Raw genomic sequence first — 19,041 nt, forward strand, 5'->3', positions numbered from 1 at the left:
GGTTGGGTAAATTTCGTACATCACACAACAATACAAGTATGAAAGTTATACACAAGGCACTCTAATAATGGACGCAGAACAAGATATAATTACTCTCATTTTAGAATAGAATAGAACCAAAAATGACTCTAAAACCATATCGTATCGCACAAAAAAATGACATCAAGCAACCATGTCTTTCTCTACCTCAAACCTTCGAGGCGAAGACCTCCTTCGTTCAGCCCCCGCGGCACCAGCTCGATACGCGTACCGATAGTGATGTGGTGATGAACGTGATGAGCTAGCAACAGCTGATTTAGTGGAAGAACGGTCTGAGACGACGTTAATGCGTTGGATGTGTTCGAGTACCTCGACTACTTCCTTCATGTGGGGTCGGTTTTTCGGGTCTGGCTCGATACACGAGAGTGTGATGCGTCCCATTTCTGATGCGACTTTGGATGAGTATTGACCTATGATTCCTTTGTCCATTATATGTTTTACTCGGTGTTTGTTTACGAGTTCTGGTCTTAACCAGTCGACTAGACTCTCTTGTCCGTTAGGTCGCTTTGGGTTATGTGCCCTTAATCCGGTCATTACTTCTAGTAGTACCACACCGAAGGCGTAGACGTCACTCTTAACGTATAAATGGCCTGACAATGAAAAAAAATAAACAAAAACGGTAAATTTTTCTTCACTGGAATTTAACCTAACCTAAAAATCCATAAAAAAATTGTTAAAAACGAACTGTGTCTATTATATGTGTTTAAATGTACCTGTCGCCATATATTCAGGAGCAGCGTAACCATACGTGCCCATGATCCTAGTCGTAACGTGTGACTTCTCTTGTGATGGTCCTAGCTTCGCTAAACCGAAATCTGAAATCTTCGCATCAAAGTTCTGCGCAGATGAACGTTTTTTTCAAAACAAATTCTCATTAGCAACAAATAAACATTTAAAGATTCTACTAGTTGTTATTACCATCATATAATATGGGATGATGTTTATATTAGACTAACCGAGTCGAGAAGTATATTGGAGGCTTTGAAGTCTCTATATATGACTTCTCGTTGTAAGCCGTGAAGAAACGCAAGGCCACGAGCTGCACCGATCACAATCTTGATCCTTAGGTCCCAAGGAAAAGGCTCGCCTCCTAAATCAAACAAGGACCACACAAAGTAAAGTAAAATAAAATGTAATTCGAATCAATCTTTGTAAAAATCACGTGCTTGGTGTTTGTGGGTTTATAAATTACGTCTGAATAGATGATTCTCAAGACTTCCTTTAGGCATGAACTCGTAGACAAGCAGAAGCTCTTTGTCTTCACGGCAGTATCCTAGTAACTTGACAAGATTTGGGTGTGAAAGCATCCCTAAGAAGTTAACTTCTGACTGTCCAAAATAAAAAACCACATTAATCTCAGATTTGTTTTTTTATTTAACTTGAAGACTAATCCGTCAAAACTTTTTTTCCAATTCTTGACTATAATGTTACATATGAATAAAATACCTTTTGACTCAAAACATATGGATAATAGTATAATACTAATTGGGTCAAAACATAGCAATAGTACTTTGATAACAATGGGAAGTTTCTAACTAAAGTGAATATGTTGTTGGTACACACAATGGATATAAAATTATCCTCAGATTAAAAGAAAAAGGAGGTAAATCAGTTTCAACCATTACATAGTTCTGTGTTGGACAATTGATAAAAAAAAACAACAGAATAGTTATAGAATGCCTGCATTTAAAACTAGTAGTTCCCTAAATATTAGTACAAACAAGTTTTATTTGTTAGTATTGATTAAATATTTCTTTTAATCATTCTTCTGCAACACTCAAACAGAAAGTCAATGTCGTTTCTGATTAGAATAGTCAACTCTTCATCTTGATCGAATTACGTAAATTTTTGGTTTCTTGCCGTCAAAGAAGACATCAAGATCGGAAAATAATTTGTTGTTCGTTGAAAGTAGAGAGATAGAGAGAGATAGAGAGATCTTACACGCCACTCTGCGAAGCCTTGAACACTCTCGGAATTCAATCTTTTGACGGCGACGATCATACCGGAACCGGCTTTAGACGGAGCAAGAGTCTTGGCATCGATCCAACCTCTGTAAACTTTGCCGAAACCTCCTTGACCCAACATCGACTCCGGTTTGAAATTCTTGGTCGCCGTCGCTAAATCCGCGAAGCTGTAGACTTTGAGATTTGGAGATGCCAATATTTGGCCGGAATAACTCATAATCCCACCGGAGCTCTCGCTAACAGACTCCGAGAATTGGCTCCTCGGTCCGACGCTGCTGTTTGTCGTCGCGGCGGTGGTGGACGTTGACGACGAGAACCCTATTCCATTACTGTGGTTGTTCGTGGAGGCTGATTAAATCAATCACAAAGGCAGAGATATGTCAGAAAGTGGCTTATCTTATATGTCAGAAAGTGGACATCTCTTGATGTCAGAAACTGAACATGCCTTTATGTCAGAAAGTGAATATCTCTTTATGTTTTATGTGACAGAAATTAAGAAAAAACAAAATTTTCATGGATTTGGAGTGAAAATGTTAAGAATAAAATACTATGAATTTGTGTTACAAAAAAAAAAAAATACTATGAATTAATAATGAATTTACCATGACTGTGGAGACCTGTGTTGGCTGCTCTAGATGAAGAGGAAGACGAAAGGCATGAATGGAAAAGACCCATTTCATCAATCGTCTTCTTCGTCTCTTTCTTAATTAACAGTTTAGACAAGAACTAGTGGATGATCAAGTTGCTATGAAGCCTTTATAGCAATTTAAGTTTGACTTAAGGGGAAATAGGGAAAACTGGTGGGGGTTTGTAGGAGATATAGAAGGATGAAGATTTTCTTCTTTTAGATTGAGGAAGGAGGTAAGAAAGGATAGGAGGTCGAGGAACCCACCATTCTTAAATATGACATTTTCCATGTCCAAGTCCTTTTTTTTATGCATTTCCCTTTGAATTAAAATGAATATATAGCAAAATGCCAACAAGATCGACCAAATAAAATATATCCTAACAGAATCTTTTAGTCTATAATCGGATGCGCATAGCTTACAAACCACCTAATTATATGTATATATAAAAAAAAATTGCTTGAAATAGTAATAACTATTTTACTGATAAATCCAGAAAAAATTTTAAGCCGTTTATTACGACGCTGATATATTCTGGAGTCAAGTTTTCGTTATTTTAGATATGATTATATAGATTGAAATATAGAAAATGAAGTACTCTTTATAATTTGCACAGTGATGGGAAACCCTTCACAGAGTCAAAAAAATGCAATTTCCTTGTGCAAGGAGAATGCGTAAAAAGTCAGTCTCTGGGTCACACACGGCTTGGGACGTATTTGTCTTTGTAGAAATTTATTTTCCACAAATCTTATAGTAATCATTTGGTTTCTATTATTTATAGCAAGTTGTTTCGAAATTGGGAGACATCAGATTCTCTATTGACAAACGAAACTAGTATGTGAATCTTTTTACCAACGTCAGTAGGTGAATCTATTTTCTTCACTTTTGTCAAAGATGTTCACATGATAACTTGTTTTTCAAAAATAGAACATGTTCAATGATCATATCAGAAAAGAAAGAAAAAAACGCTTCGAGACATGTCATAAACAAGTTATTTCTAGATCAAAAGAGTTTCATATTATTTTCATTTTATTTCCTTTGAATTGTTAAAACAAAATTTTGATTAAATACATTGAAAAGGACTTCGGAGATGATACTTGACCAAGTAAAAAACAAAAACGAAATTCAATCCACGTATTAGAATGCAGAGAATTTCAGCAAAAAGATGTTTTCGCTTTTTCCTCATAATATGTTGTCGGTGGGAACATTCATACACACTTTTAAGTGGTTTCGAACCTCTTTGTACGGTACATGTTAATCAATTGTCGTTGCTGATTTGACTGAGCAATTGTAGGATTTCAAAGCACGAGCTAACAAAAAGGATCATTCAAGAACACACCTACACTAATTGCATCAACTACAAGTTTTCATCACACTATCGAAAGTTTTGAATCTTGACTATGTACTGAACATTTGCATCAATTAATTCCAGAGTTCCGAACCACAGAAAAACTCATGATACCAACAACAAAAATTCAAACCAACATGGCCTAGGAGGATCAGTTGAACCTGTGACTAGCAGCGATGCTATAACTAATAATTTTGTTAATAAAAAGACCTAATAAAGATCTTTTAAGTTGAAGAGGAAGTGGCAAGAGATTCTTGATTCTTCTTGGCTCTGGAAGCTCTATGTCTTTTTTTGAAGTTGTCTTGTCTGAATCTTTTGGTTTCTATCTGTATCTCCATGAATGGTCTCTCAACTATATTTCTCATCTCTGTCTCCAGTTTCTTCTGTTTCTTAGCTACCACCATTGCTGCTGCTTTGTTATTTTCCCGCTGCTTCTCTGCTTCTTCCTAAGCAATACAATACAAAACACAGCAGAGCTTGTTTCAGTCATTTCACGTATGAGACTGACGTAGAGAGAAAGAGAGGAGAAGACCTGAAGATCGTGGATGAGACTGTCAAGAGATTTGAGCTTCCTATGAGGCCACCGAGGAATCCCAAACTCTCTGCATTTCTTTTTCAAGACCGTGAGACCGACATTGAGTTTCCTAGACGCTTCCACGATAGGAACACCAAAGTATTTGGAAAGATCTTCTAAGCAAAGTCTAGCAACATGTTGGGATGGTGTCCTCCTCTTCTTCAATATCTCTGTAGTAACATCTGTACTATTACAATACACTTTAAAACTAGCCTAGAGTTTGGCACTTTTAAGGAAAAAAAGAATCGGTATTAGGAGATACCTGATTCTGAATGTTCAGTTTGGTCATCTTCAGATTCCTCGGATTCAGTTTCTGAATCAGGAAGGCAGTTAAGATCTTGTTTGAGTACAAACTTTTGCGGTTTAGGCTGATCAACATTACAATATGGGACTCTACTGCTGCATTGTTCTATGTCAGAAACATTTGATGGTTTCTTCGGTTTTAACTCGGAGATAGACTTGAGCACATTAGCTAAGTTAGGGACGTCCACCAGTTTAGGGTTTCTGCCAAGTAAGACGAGCAAAAAACATGTTTGGTTTCAAGAAAATGCACAAGTCAATAACACACTAAAGCCTGTTTGTTTACAACTAAGGAATCTTAAGTACGGACATCAACGTCATAATTACACTGTTTTATTTCTTTTTAAGATACTCAGTGAAAAAAAGGAAGAAAATCCAGATATATAATTGACAAACTTGTTCAATAGGACTGAAACAAAATATATTCCCATGAAATATTAATCTAGCATTCATTCAAAAGAGATCTGAGTACCCAAAAAATAAAACGAATCTAGGATTTTATGTAACCGTACTAAATTATTAACAGCAACAAAAATTAAGTTACTAACAAAATCAAATGCTGAGAAAAGCTTAGGCGTTACCTTGAAGGGCAGAGAAGAGTAGGAAACTGAGGAAGCGAGTGGTTAGACCGGAACACGAAGATACATCTCCACGTGCCAAAAACCGAACCTAGCGAGATCTCCGGCCGCCGAAGACCTTCCGAACAGAACAGAGGCTTAGCTTTCTTCTCCACATAACGGCTTTTCCTCTCGAACAAGAACTCTCTCTCAATCTCAACCGATCCGTAGACATGCAAACTCCTAATCATCTCTGCATTAACCCCACACACACACACAAAAAAAAAAGATAAAGAAAAAATCTACTTTTAAACCCGACCCGACAGGAGTGAGATTCTCTTACAGTAGTGTTGACTTACCTTTATGGTTGACGCCCTGGAAAATGGCGAGTGAGGTCAAGGAATGTGCCATTGTCCGAAGAAGACGAAGAGGCGCAAAGGACTGGAGATTTTACCAAAGCGACTTTAAAGTTTTTTTTTTAATAGAATGTTTCCTTTTTAATGTAAACAAATCTCCTAAAGAATCCAAAGGTGTTGTTACGATAATATAGAAGCGTTTCGTCATCAAGTGAAAAAGGTTCAAAGCGAGTTCAGTATAAAATGCCCTTGGTTCCTCCTTCAAATTACCAGTCAAACCACTCGACCTATCTCATCAAATATTGTTGTTGTTCTCGGTTACTCAAAATAATAGCGAGTGCACGTGTAAGCGTGTGAAGGTCTTCTTGTAAAATAGCAACGGGAAGCGGGCCTCACCGAGAGAGAGCCCAATTAGCGAAATGCTCACACACTCGGCCCATGTCTGAGAAGTGGTAACCTATATGATTTATATGAACCATGTGAAATATGTGTCTTTCTTTGTTTTCTTTCTCACAACTGTAATAACAACTTGATTGCAATAGTGATATATGAAGACTACTAGGAAAAGACGCCGATGATCCCGTGATACTCTGTAATTAATCGTTTTATTTTGGAAAACGTGATTAGATAGTGATATGAAGACGATGGCTCTTAATTTTAATCTTATATTTCTGGAAATTTAGGCTACATTGGTCATGAGATCAATAGTCGGTCCAGGTTGGTCATATATTTTAACTTGGAGAGTCGGAAAGTATTCATGAATTGTCAAAGATATCATAGTTAAGAAAGAGCAAAGCTTGGTGAGCAAGATAAAAGAAGTCAGTCACTTTCAAGAAACGTGTCCAAGAATATTCAACGATGATTTTGTCTTATATATACATAACCTTCACATAGCTACCTGTAATTAAATCTAAGACATCAGCCATAGAATATAGACTCCGGATCACACACGTTTTCTTATAAAACTCCGGTCATGTCTCTCTTCTCGTCCTTCTTTGGTTGCTTCGTTCCAAACTCTGGCTCAAAGATAAGCTCAGCCGATGGTAGTAGTAATTCGAAGGTCTTGTCCTTGGAGAAACCGAAAAGCAAATCCAAATCTCCGAGAGCTCCAATGATAGTGTCTTATTTTCCCGTAGGTTCGAATCTTTCGTGTTGGTTCCAGGAGTGGAGCTGTTCACGAGTGAAGCAAAGAAGTGTTACGCAGTCGGTTCGGTGTGTGATATACCGGAGAGATGTGTTACGCAGCCGGTTCGATGTATGACACACCGGTTCAAGTTAAGTTGGATAAGCATGACGCATTGTTGAGTGAAGCTTGAGAGATAAGCTTCTTGAAGATTCTGTAACAGAAAGATCGTGACTTGAGGATAAGTCTTTGAGGATCTTCTGATGCTAGAGATGAGGATGAGAAGATCGCATCTAAGGTATATAAGGGAGTGAGAGGCAGTTGGTCTCGTCACGGGTTTTAGAGTTTAGAAAGCGTGTGCTTGAAAGTGTTCAGCAGCGCGCATAGGATCATTGTGACAGGGGGAGAGTAGCTCGACCTGTCCTTGGGTAGATTAGGAATTGGTTCGTATCAAGTTCAGTTGAACGTTGTGTAATTCGAATTAGACAAGTCAAGTGTGATTGTCTAAGAGATTCTTAATAAAACAAGTTGTGTTTTGAGTATTGAACGAGTTCCATAAGGAATCGGTGTCCACTTGGTTTTACATTTGGTATCAGAGCGGGTCACCTCTGTGGACTCACAGAGTCTACTCACAGGTTGAGATCCTAGAACACCCATGGATACCATGAAGGAACTCATGACGTTTCAAAAACCTATCATGCTTGACGAAGGAAACTTCGGTCACTGGAAAGCACGGATGCGTCATATTATAAGAGGAATTGATGAAGATGCATGGACTGCAGTTGAACAAGGATGGAAACCTCCAACAATGATTATGGAAGACAAATCTGAAGGACCAACACCGAAGGACAGATGGTCTGATGCTGATAAAGCTGCGTCTAAATTCAATTCCAAAGCACTCACCACAATCTTTTCCGCTGTAGATCTCGACCAATTTAAGATCATACAAGGTTGTGAATCAGCTAAAGAAGCTTGGGATACCCTCATCAATCACTTCGAAGGTAACACCAGCGTAAGACGTACCAGGATTGATCACTTGGCTTCTAAGTTTGAGAATTTACGCATGGAAGAAGATGAGTCTATTGGAAGCTTTATATCAAAGCTCAGCTCGATTGCAAATGAAGCTTCGGTCCTCGGTAAGAAATACAATGAGAAAAAACTGGTTAAGAAACTTTTCAGATGCCTTCCTCCGCGCTTTGAAGCTTACAAAGCTGTATTAAAGATTGCTGTCAATACGGATGAAATGAAGTTTGATCAACTAGCTGGTATTCTGAAGGTACACGACTTAGAACGTGTCGACGAATCAACCAAAGATCAGAAAGGAGTTGCTTTCTCTGCCGAATCCAAAGAAGCTGATCGAGTAAAGAAAATTGAAGAAAACATGGTACTTATGGCGAAAAACTTCAATAAAATGCTGAAAAGAGTTGAGAAAGGTCACAGTCGCTCTACTCAGAGATACCAAGGCAGAGACAGAGATCGCTCTTCTCAGAGCAACAGGAATGACTCTAGTCAAAGCAATCGTCGGAAGGAACTACAATGCCATGAATGTGAAGGCTTTGGTCACTATCGAAATGAGTGTCCTCTCACCAAGAGAAAGGAACTGAAGTGCATAGAATGCAAAGGATATGGCCACACAAGGAGTGAGTGTCCGAACAACCTTAAGAAGGATAAATCACTGATATGCTTTAGCGAATCAGAATCTGATGATGATAGTGAGAGTGAAGATCTCCTTCTGAACTTCTTTGCACATGTCAATCCAGCTGATAAGCCACATGAGCCTTTGATATGTCACACTGACTCTGAACCCGAGTGTGATGAAAAGTTTCAAGACCACCTCCTAAGTCTTGTAGCACGTGTTACAAAAGATGATGAGTCTACTAAGTCTTCATCTAGCTCCGAGTCTGACTCAGATACTGAAGCTGATCCTGAGAAAGAAGGTACTGAACTGAGAGAGGAGTACCAAAGCCTCTTTGACAAGTTTACTGAACTAAGTCTTGAGAACTTGCAGCTGATCAAAGACCGAGCTATGCTCAAAGCTCAAGTAAACATACTGGAGTTGGAACAGACAGAAAACACTTCTGACACAGAAAAGATCATCATAACAGGGGCTGATAAGGAAGACCTCAATGAACTCAGGAAAACCATCTCAGATCAGGCCCACTCCTTAAAAATCCTAGAAGCAAGCTTCGGACAAGCTAAACAACTACTAAATGAGGAACTTGATAAGAGTCGCCTGCTGCAACGAGAGTTAACTGAGAACTACAAAAAACTCAGAATGCTTAACACTGGGTCAGATACTCTTGATCACATCTTATCTTTGGGACAACCTCCAAAGACCAACTGGGGTTTAGGATTTCAAGGACAACCCTCAAAGCTTGGTGACTCCAACGAAGGGATAGCATTTGTCAAAAGCTCTAACATAGCCAAGAGCTCCGAACCTGATAAGAGTGAGCCAGCAAATCAAGCCTCTCAACCGCCTACTCAGAAACCCTCAACCAAGAGAAGAAACGGATGTCTGTTTTGCTGCAAACCTGGTCATAGAGTCTCTAATTGCTACTTCAGGAGAAAGCAGTACCAGGAAGCATGGAGGAGAAACCAATGCTTCTTTGAACCAGGAAAATTCGGATGTGTGTGGATTGCTAAAACAGATCTCTATCCTAACTTCAGGAACCGAGAACCAACTAAGTCAAAAGAAACACCAATGTTAGCAACTTCACTTCTTTCAGTTCAGAGACCTGGTAAGGAAATTGTGTGCAACCTAGCATGTACTCGAGTTTGCAAGCTTGAAACAGACAAAAGTGTGTTACACTCAGACAGCCTTGTGTCACATACTGATGAATCAGATGAAGAGGATCTATTTGAGAATGACTTCACCCAGATCCTAAGCAACGTTGCTTACACCTCTTCAGAAAGCTCAAGTCAGGAAGAAACTCCCTGGTACTTTGACAGCGGCTGCTCAAGGCACATGACCGGAACTTCAGACTACTTAGTTAAAGTTCAAGAGATTACTGGTGGGAAGGTTACATTTGGAGATGGAGGTCAGGGAAAGATCAGCGCTATTGGCGATACTGTGAGATCAGATCTTCCGAGACTCATTAATGTGTACTTAGTTGACGGTCTAAAGGCTAATCTTATCAGTGTAAGCCAGCTTTGCGATGAAGGTCTGCGAGTTATCTTTGATAAAAAGGAATGCCAAGCTCTTGATGAGAAGAACAACATCGTTCTCTGTGGTTACAGATCTGCCAATAACTGCTATATGTGGAAACCTTCAAACCAGTGTATGACAGCTAAAGGATCCCAGCTTGAATTATGGCATAAGAAACTGGGACATATGAACACTCACGGACTATCAAAACTTGTACGAGCTGAAGTAATCCGAGGAGTTCCTCCTCTTGAAGATCGAACGGATGGTGTGTGTGGTGCCTGTTGTCAAGGCAAACAAATCAAGGTACAGCACAAGCAAGTCTCTCAAACCAACTCTAAACAAATTCTTGAGCTGGTACACATGGACCTCATGGGACCAATCACTCCAAGCAGTGTAGCTGGGAAACAATACATCTTTGTTCTTGTGGATGACTTTTCAAGATTCACATGGGTCAGATTTCTGAAGAACAAATCAGATGCGATTGATAGCTTTCGAATACTGGCTCTGCAACTTAAACAGAAGAAAGGAGGAATCTGTCAGATAAGAAGTGACCATGGAGGTGAATTTCAGAATCAACACTTCGACAAGTTTTGTCAGGATCAAGGAATACAACATCAGTACGCTGCACCACGTACACCTCAACAAAACGGAATTGTTGAACGCAAGAACAGAACCTTGCAAGAAATGGCAAGAGCAATGCTCGCTGGTAATCAGGTCCCGTCTGGATTTTGGGCTGAAGCAGTAAACACTGCATGTTACATCATCAACAGGGTCTACATCAAGCCAAAAACCAGGACCACACCGTACGAAGTTTACACTGGAAAAACTCCAAACCTGAGTTACTGTCACGTATTCGGTTGCTTGTGTTACATACTGAACGACAAGGACAACTTGGGAAAATTCGATGCCAAAAGCGATGTGGGCATGTTCCTTGGTTATTCTACAAACAGCTCTGCATTCCGAGTCTACAATTCCAGAACTAAACGAATTGATGACAAAGTGAACGTTGTCTTTGATGACCAGGTAGGCTACTACCAGAGGAATGTCACACTGCCTATCACTGGTGTCACACATGAATCTGAAGCTGCTGATCCCTCAGTCAAGACAGAGGCTCCTCTCAAACAAGACGACGATGAAGTCTCCGACGTTGAGGAACAGATCCTACCGAAAACAACCAACGTGCATAAAAACCACTCTGCAGATGACATTATTGGAGGAGTTCTTGATGGAAGAGTCACGCGCAAGAAACAGATAGACTTCAAGGAGATGGTCAAACTAGCCAGCTTTCTGGTGGAAATGGCCAAAGAAGACTGTTATATCTCACAGATAATTCCCAAAAACATTCAAGAAGCCTTGGAGGATGAATTCTGGACTGCTTCAATGCATGAAGAGATGGATCAGTTTGAGAGACTGCATGTGTGGGACTTAGTTCCTAGACCAGATGATGCAAACATAATTGGTACTAAATGGTTGCACAAGAATAAAACAGATGAATATGGGAATCCTACCAGGAACAAATCGCGCCTTGTAGCTCAAGGGTATTCTCAGATAGAAGGTGAAGACTTTGATGAGACCTTTGCACCAGTTGCCCGTCTTGAATCAATTCGTTTGCTATTCGGGATTGCCTGTAAGCTCAGAATAAAACTCTATCAAATGGATGTTAAGAGCGCCTTTCTGAACGGACTACTCCAGGAAGAAGTCTATGTGTCACAACCTAAAGGTTTCGAGGATCCTCACTATCCTGATCATGTTTACAAACTGAGAAAGGCTTTGTATGGACTGAAGCAGGCTCCTAGAGCTTGGTATGAACGACTGACACAGTTTCTAATGGCTGCTGGATTTAAAAGAGGAGGCGTTGACAAGACTCTATTCATTCACGACATTGACTCACACATTCTGGTGATTCAAGTGTATGTCGATGACATCATATTTGGCAGTACATCCAAGCAGTTGGTCAACGAATTCGTGAAAACAATGACCAAGGAATTCGAGATGAGTATGGTAGGCGAGCTTACTTACTTCTTGGGTCTGCAGATCAAACAGATGAATGATGGGATCTACATTACTCAAAGCACATACGCTAAGAATCTGGTGAAGAGATTCGGACTACAAACCAGCAAGACTGCTCGAACTCCTATGAGCACGACAACTAAGCTATCTCGTGATGAAGAAGGAAAGAAAGTGGATGAGAAACTCTACAGAGCTATGATTGGAAGTCTTCTCTACCTCACTGCAAGCAGACCTGATCTATGCTTGAGTGTAGGTATCTGTGCACGATACCAAGCATCCCCAAGGGAATCTCATCTAAACGCAGTGAAACGGATTATCAAGTATGTCAAAGGTACTCTAGACTTTGGACTCCATTACTCATTTGAGACAAATGTAAATCTCGCTGGATACTGCGACGCAGACTGGGCAGGCTGTGTTGATGATCGAAGAAGTACATCTGGTGGCTGTTTCTTCCTCGGCAATAACATGATATCATGGCATAGTAAGAAACAGAACTGCGTTTCCTTGTCCACGGCTGAAGCCGAATACATAGCTCTGGGGAGCTGCTGCACTCAACTACTATGGATGAGGCAAATGTTAATTGATTATGGATATACCACTGACTCCATGCTTGTTCACTGTGACAACATGAGTGCGATCAACTTGACTAAGAATCCCATTCAGCACTCTCGCACTAAGCATGTTGATCTGCGACACCACTTTGTCAGGGAGTTAGTAGAATTGAAACTTGTGGTTGTTGAACACGTCTCATCTGAGAATCAATTGGCTGACATCTTCACAAAACCGCTAGACTTCAATGCATTCCTAGGTCTCCGAAAGGCTCTGGGAATTATTGACATCACAGCCTAAACAGACCATAAACTGGAGAAGTAGGCGCTCACGAATTGGTTAAAGTCATCCCATCCTTCCATGAATCTTTAAAAACCTTGTCTCAGCAAATTGCTAAGTGTTGTTTCCTATTCTGTTCAAGGTTCATCTCAGTTGTAAGAAGCCCAACATGAAGGACACTCGTCTTGGAACAGGATGACAACACATTTTGAGTCTGAGCATCGATCACTGTCCGGATTGGGAAGAGCAGAAAATATACTCAGCTCATGTTTCACATACTCAGCTATGTGTGTTACATTCCTCAAGGCCTTATGTGACGAGCACTCGTTGTGGGACAGGGTGCTGCAACACTTTGGTTCCTGTGACGATCACTGCTCTGATAAGGCAGAGTCAAACATGTTGAGACACTCATCGTGGATCAGGGTATCACCGTACTTTGAATCTGGTGATGCTAGGTGCCTTGATATGTCACTGACTCTGTTGAAACCATTAAATCCAAGACAAGAGAAAATGAAAATGCTGGTAAAACTCTAACAAATGTTCACTGACGACGAAGGAGTGAACTCAGAATAGCAGTCCTTACAATCGATGAGATGTCCATGACATAATCCAGGAACTTCTACCTAGCAATCTGGTGTGTGACAGCTACTCGGCTGAGAAATAGCTACATACCAGAGCTGAGACAATGCATCGACTTCATCTACAATCACCTTGACTTTAACTCTCTTTGTGAACTTCATGTCTACTCTCTCTAGCTATCACTACGAGTGGTCATATAATCCAGGCTACACTAGTCTAACGCGGTCCTTTTGTTGTACAGTTGTGTTCCTCTGCCCAAGTACTGATCTCATACTTCTTCGGACATAAGTGTCAATGCTTGCGGTGTGCTAATGTGTTACTTACGAATCACGCATCGTGCTTGGGCCTGTCGCTATTGGGTCTACTTTTTGGGCCGTCTATGCCATTATTATCATCCGAGACTCAGGCCCACCATCCGATTGCTTTAAGTGTGATAGGGTTTCTCCCTTGTGTCACATTAAGTCTGCTTCGCCGCATAGAGGTGTCACTTCTCCTCTCAAACATGTCGACTCCAAGAAGAAGTGCTCGTCTTCAATCCTCCGGAGATGCTCCATGCAATCCCTCTCCGAATCCCTCAGCGGTATCACAAGCCCCCTCGGCTTCTTGCACTCGCAAGTACTCCCGGAAGCGACTCCGCCGTCAGAAACAAAGCACTCTCCCACCGGATCAGTCCGAACCAGACAACATCGCCTCTGGATCAGACGGAGATGCCTCCGATGTCATTCCGGAGCATGTGGGGACTCAGATTCCCGAGGATCTCAATGACGACGAAGTCCCTCTTGAGCTGATCTCAAAGGAAATCCGACATGCAACGGTCCGTGCTGCATTTCAGGCTAGGGTTGAACAGAATCCGGAGCTCCTCAAACCTCTCAAACGACCTTACAATCGTCTTTTCTCCTCGTTTGCTGCGACTGAACGCTATCACTCCCTGCAGCAGCGGATCTTCCTTGAACAACTGAGCTTGCCTCTCACTGTTAAGGATCTTGACGACGTCAAGGAAGTAGTACTCCGGTCAGGGTTGATCTACACTGTAACCGATGTCGATCCATTTCAACCAAGTCTCGTTAGAGAATTCATCGCAAACCTGGCAGACGCTGAGAAACGTGATGACGGTGTGGCGGTGTACATTAGAGGATCTCTTGTTGACTTCTCTCCCAGCTTAATCAACGCGATTTTCTGCACTACTGGCGTTGACGAGAAACCAAGCTGGATGGATGAGAACATTGACGAAGTCTGCGGCTTTCTCTCTGATGGTCGGGTTCAACGCTGGGAGGACATGAGCTCTAAGTACCTAACTCTTCAAAATCAGGTGCTCTACAAACTTGTGTGCACTAACTGGATCCCCACTACCAGCTACACAGCTATGAACACTGAGCGTCTTCGTTTTGTCTACATGCTTCATCACCACAATCGGTTTGACTTCGGGGAGCTTGTCTACAATCAGATCATCTCCATGTCTGAAAACACGAAGACTGAGAAGACTCGTCGGATCTTGTTTCCTACTCTGATTCAACAGATCCTGCTTGCCCAACGCTCCATACCTCCTGACTCCAGTGATGAAGACCTGATCGAGTGTCCAAGAGCTGTGGTCAAAGACAAGAAGGCTGGAAAAGGAGATGGCATTGTCTCGCGTCCTCCTAACCTTGAGGAAGACGTGCTTCATGCAATTGCAGAACTCAAAGCCATTCATATTCGGCTCAAGAGTAAGGTTTCTCTGAGGAGGTTTCTTGGTAACACTTAATCTTGCTAACTTCTTTTCGTTTTTTATCTCATTGTGCTTCACTGCAGGGGGAGATTATGGAGACATCGGTGGCACCTCAGCCTCGGCAAACCAAGACAACGACTAATGAATGTGTTGCCGCTCAGATGTTTAATCCTTGTTTCGGTGTTTATTTGAATTATCATGAACCTGTGAACTCTTTTTCTATCGGCTGTAATATCCTAGTTTTCATGATGAAATTTAAGGATAATCTCTTGGGGTGTTCTCCTTGATTTGCTGACTTTCATAATCGTGTTGCATATCAGAATGTGTGTCGTAGTGGTTTTCTGTTGCAGGTAGCAGGGAAGTCACATTGAGATAAAAAGGGGGAGAATGTTGGTTCCAGGAGTGGAGCTGTTCACGAGTGAAGCAAAGAAGTGTTACGCAGTCGGTTCGGTGTGTGATATACCGGAGAGATGTGTTACGCAGCCGGTTCGATGTATGACACACCGGTTCAAGTTAAGTTGGATAAGCATGACGCATTGTTGAGTGAAGCTTGAGAGATAAGCTTCTTGAAGATTCTGTAACAGAAAGATCGTGACTTGAGGATAAGTCTTTGAGGATCTTCTGATGCTAGAGATGAGGATGAGAAGATCGCATCTAAGGTATATAAGGGAGTGAGAGGCAGTTGGTCTCGTCACGGGTTTTAGAGTTTAGAAAGCGTGTGCTTGAAAGTGTTCAGCAGCGCGCATAGGATCATTGTGACAGGGGGAGAGTAGCTCGACCTGTCCTTGGGTAGATTAGGAATTGGTTCGTATCAAGTTCAGTTGAACGTTGTGTAATTCGAATTAGACAAGTCAAGTGTGATTGTCTAAGAGATTCTTAATAAAACAAGTTGTGTTTTGAGTATTGAACGAGTTCCATAAGGAATCGGTGTCCACTTGGTTTTACATTTCGCGTCTGTGAGAGAGAAGACAAGAAGATGAAGTGTGTGGGATGTTTTTGTGTTCCTCTAACCCTATTGTTTGTTTGATTCGTATAAGCTGTAATAGACCATTTGGATGTTTGATAGATGGCGAGAAGACCATTTCCTAGTGTGAAGGTGGTCTCATCGTTGCGTTTGGTCTAGGCTTTGAGGCTTGTCGGTGGTCAGTTACATCAGTTATGTGCTTCTCTGGTTCAGAATTTCTATTTTGCTATGCCTATTAGAAGTTAATAATGGGCTTTGTTTGTTCTTTTAGTTATAAGCTTAATTTTTTCAATTTTTGTAATTATAAAACAAAATAAAATAAAACTTTGATATGAATACCTTTTAAAAGATATTTGATAAAAATACATACTGCAAAAAGGAAAGAAATCCGGCAACAAAAGTATTTGCTTTTGTCAGTTACAAAGAAAAAGAGTATTTGATTTGTAAGATCAAAGTGAAGTGTTAACGTTCATATTTTACAAACGCAGAAGTGAAGTAGTTGGTACCAACAAAATAAAAAGAACTTATCCTTCGGTTTATTTTCCTACTCAGCCATTGAAGATAGTAATCTACTGCCAACTTAATCTTTCGCAATCTCCATGTATTTGCAAATAGCAGAACTGAAACTTAAAACGCTAATTACTATACTAGTGTACTCACCAGTTTTTGGAAATGAAATCCCTAGCTGAGTAGCTGTCGTCACTATGAATAGCTTGAGCTTCTTAGAGCAGAGTATCAGATAAAAATCCCAACGAAACTTTAAAATTGGAAATAAACAGACTCAAACTTTTCAAAAAAAAAAGATACAGACGAGAATACAGCTCAAGATTAGGCGCATGTATTTTCTCTTCTGCAATCTTTTATTTTCCATTTTACAAATAAGATAGCAGCCATAAGATAAGAACATGCTGCCTAAACTCATAAAACACTAATTCTTGACTATGCAAGGAGACTTGACGGAAGGGAGTACAGTTTCAAAGAGTGGTTAAATGATGGAACCTTCCAAGGCATAAGAGGCTGGACACGTGTTCTCTACTCAATTGCTGAACTTGCAAAGTTTGAAGAGAAGACAAAAGAAGTGAGATGTTTCAGAAATTGTTTGGCAAGAATATATTGTTCGTTGTACACATGTTGCTCACTCCATTGCTAACGTGCCACTTAGCTGTAGATAATCTATTCAATCTTATACAGCAGATTTAGTTCCCCTCTATTAACTAAACAACTTTCTTACCCTAGAGTAGACTTCATCGATATGCATTGATGAACCATGTAAATATGTGTATTTCATTGCGCTTTTGCTTACTAACACATCCCTATTAACAACTTGATTGGATTAGTGATATGAAGACTATTAGGAAAAGACGGCGAAACTGTGACAAAAAAAGGAAAAGAGGACGATGACGCCGTGATATAGTTGGTCGATTTTGGTCATATATAGAGTCAGAGAGTATTCATGAATTGTCAAAGAGGTCATAGTTAAGATATAGAGCAAAGCTTGGCGAGCAAGATAATTAAAGAGGTCACTTTCGAGAAAACGTGTCCAAGAACATTCAACGCTGTTACGCTGATGTTCTCTTATAAATGCATAAACTTCACATAGTTACCCAACATTAAACCAAAAACATCATCCATCGTATATAGACTCCAGATCACGCACTTTCTTTAACACTATCCGATGTTCATGTCTCTGATCTTAGAGTTCTTTTTTGGTTGCTTCGTTCCAAAATCTGGCTCAAAGAGAATCTCAACCGATAGTAGTAACTCGAAAGTATTGTCCTTGGATAAACCAAAAAGCGAATCCAATTCTCCGAGAGCTCCTATCATAGTGCCTCATTTTCCCGTAGGTTCGTATCTTTCGCGTCTGTAAAGAGAGACGGGAAAATGAAAGTTTTTGTGGGATGTTGACATATTTTATTGTTGTTTTTTTTTTTGAAATATTATTTTTTTATTGTTGTTGTGAAGGTTTTTCGTTTGTTTTGTTCCTCTCTTAATCCTCTTGTTTGTTTGATTATGTATAAACTGAAATAGACCAAATTGCCTCTCTAGGAAACTTTCTCTGCCTTCTCTTTAAACTCGCTTCTGTCGTGACCTAGTTTTCCGGCCGACGGGGCGGGTTTTCATAGCCGCCGTCGGTCCGGTTTCTTTGTGTGCTTTTCTTTTTAAGTTTATGCATGTCTCCAGCGACGCACCCTTCATGTGGTGGTTGTTTGGCTTTTTGTCTCCGGCGTCCTCGTCTTCTTCTCCGGTGAAGGGCGGTCGGCTTACTCCGCGATTCACTCTCCTTATGTGAAGATGGCGGCTTAATGTATCTAGTTTTCGGAAGAAAACGATTTTCTCAAATCTTTCCGTTTGGTGGAAAGACTCGGTTTTTCTCTCGGGTAGTGAAAGGTTAAGGTGGAGGTTGAAATCTCGTCACTGGACGAGTAAAACTCTCCGATGGAGGATGGTTTCGAGTTGATAGAAGCTTCTTCTTCTATGGCGAGGCGTAATTTGTCGGTTGAGATCTCGCATGTCGATTGATGCTCTCCAAGTTTGGGAACATAGAAGAAGAAGGCGCAAGTGTTGAAGATGGAGATCTCGTAGTAATACTGTTCCCGGCAGTTCCGGTGTTTGCTTTCACGCCGATGAGATCTCAGGCGTAAAGCTTCGGTCGGTGGAGAGATGGAGACGGTTTCATCGTGTTTTTGACGCGGATTTCGTCTTTTTCTCTTTTGTTAAACACATGTTTCGGACGTGTGTATGGTTTGGGTTTCGATTGGGCTTGATGTTGGGCCTAGCTTGTGTAGTATTGGTGTTGTATTTTAAAGTGGCCAATTTGACCATTTGTATGTTTTTCAGTTTAATAATTACTAGATTTTGATCCGCGCTTCGAAAGCGCGGGTATTATTTTTCACTTTTATGAAATATATTATTTGTTTGTAAT

At 40.6% G+C, this 19,041-nt stretch overlaps 3 protein-coding genes across 4 annotated transcripts; 1 reads left to right on the forward strand and 2 right to left on the reverse strand.

Annotated features, from left to right (window-relative positions):
- Positions 1 to 2: 2 nt before the first annotated feature.
- LOC108824567 (probable serine/threonine-protein kinase CST) lies at positions 3 to 2,903 on the reverse strand. The gene is made up of 6 exons (XM_018597994.2): positions 2,606 to 2,903; positions 1,981 to 2,351; positions 1,232 to 1,367; positions 996 to 1,129; positions 753 to 876; positions 3 to 629 (listed from the first exon to the last, which is right to left on the reverse strand). The coding sequence occupies exons 1-6, from the start codon at positions 2,676 to 2,678 to the stop codon at positions 163 to 165; spliced, it is 1,305 nt and encodes a 434-aa protein (XP_018453496.2). The 5' UTR covers positions 2,679 to 2,903; the 3' UTR covers positions 3 to 162.
- Positions 2,904 to 4,030: 1,127 nt separating this feature from the next.
- LOC108840074 (protein RKD5) lies at positions 4,031 to 5,927 on the reverse strand. 2 transcript variants are annotated; one of them, XM_018612895.2, is made up of 5 exons: positions 5,768 to 5,927; positions 5,433 to 5,661; positions 4,814 to 5,055; positions 4,510 to 4,721; positions 4,031 to 4,423 (listed from the first exon to the last, which is right to left on the reverse strand). In XM_018612895.2, exons 1-5 carry the CDS (start codon positions 5,817 to 5,819, stop codon positions 4,202 to 4,204), a joined length of 957 nt encoding a protein of 318 aa, XP_018468397.1. In that variant the 5' UTR covers positions 5,820 to 5,927; the 3' UTR covers positions 4,031 to 4,201. The 2 variants fall into 2 exon arrangements, with proteins under 2 accessions (XP_018468397.1, XP_018468396.1); XM_018612894.2 differs by having other exon boundaries at positions 4,510 to 4,733.
- A 726-nt stretch (positions 5,928 to 6,653) lies between these two features.
- LOC108840909 (uncharacterized) lies at positions 6,654 to 7,432 on the forward strand. The gene has a single exon (XM_018613711.2). The coding sequence runs from the start codon at positions 6,738 to 6,740 to the stop codon at positions 7,023 to 7,025; it is 288 nt and encodes a 95-aa protein (XP_018469213.1). The 5' UTR covers positions 6,654 to 6,737; the 3' UTR covers positions 7,026 to 7,432.
- The last annotated feature ends 11,609 nt before the right edge of the window (positions 7,433 to 19,041 follow it).

Source organism: Raphanus sativus, chromosome 2, assembly GCF_000801105.2.
Source record: "Raphanus sativus cultivar WK10039 chromosome 2, ASM80110v3, whole genome shotgun sequence".
Taxonomy (NCBI): Eukaryota; Viridiplantae; Streptophyta; class Magnoliopsida; order Brassicales; family Brassicaceae; genus Raphanus; species Raphanus sativus.

Coding starts and splice junctions, on each gene's coding strand:
- LOC108840909 (XM_018613711.2), top strand. CDS start 6,738: ATGTCTCTCTTCTCGTCCTTCTTTGGTTGCTTCGTTCCAAACTCTGGC.
- LOC108840074 (XM_018612894.2), bottom strand. CDS start 5,819: ATGGCACATTCCTTGACCTCACTCGCCATTTTCCAGGGCGTCAACCAT. Junction 5,662..5,767: donor CCAGGGCGTCAACCATAAAG/GTAAGTCAACAC, acceptor GGGTTAATGCAG/AGATGATTAGGAGTTTGCAT. Junction 4,424..4,509: donor GTCTCATCCACGATCTTCAG/GTCTTCTCCTCT, acceptor TGTATTGCTTAG/GAAGAAGCAGAGAAGCAGCG.
- LOC108824567 (XM_018597994.2), bottom strand. CDS start 2,678: ATGGGTCTTTTCCATTCATGCCTTTCGTCTTCCTCTTCATCTAGAGCA. Junction 877..995: donor CCAATATACTTCTCGACTCG/GTTAGTCTAATA, acceptor TCATCTGCGCAG/AACTTTGATGCGAAGATTTC. Junction 630..752: donor TCCTGAATATATGGCGACAG/GTACATTTAAAC, acceptor TTTCATTGTCAG/GCCATTTATACGTTAAGAGT.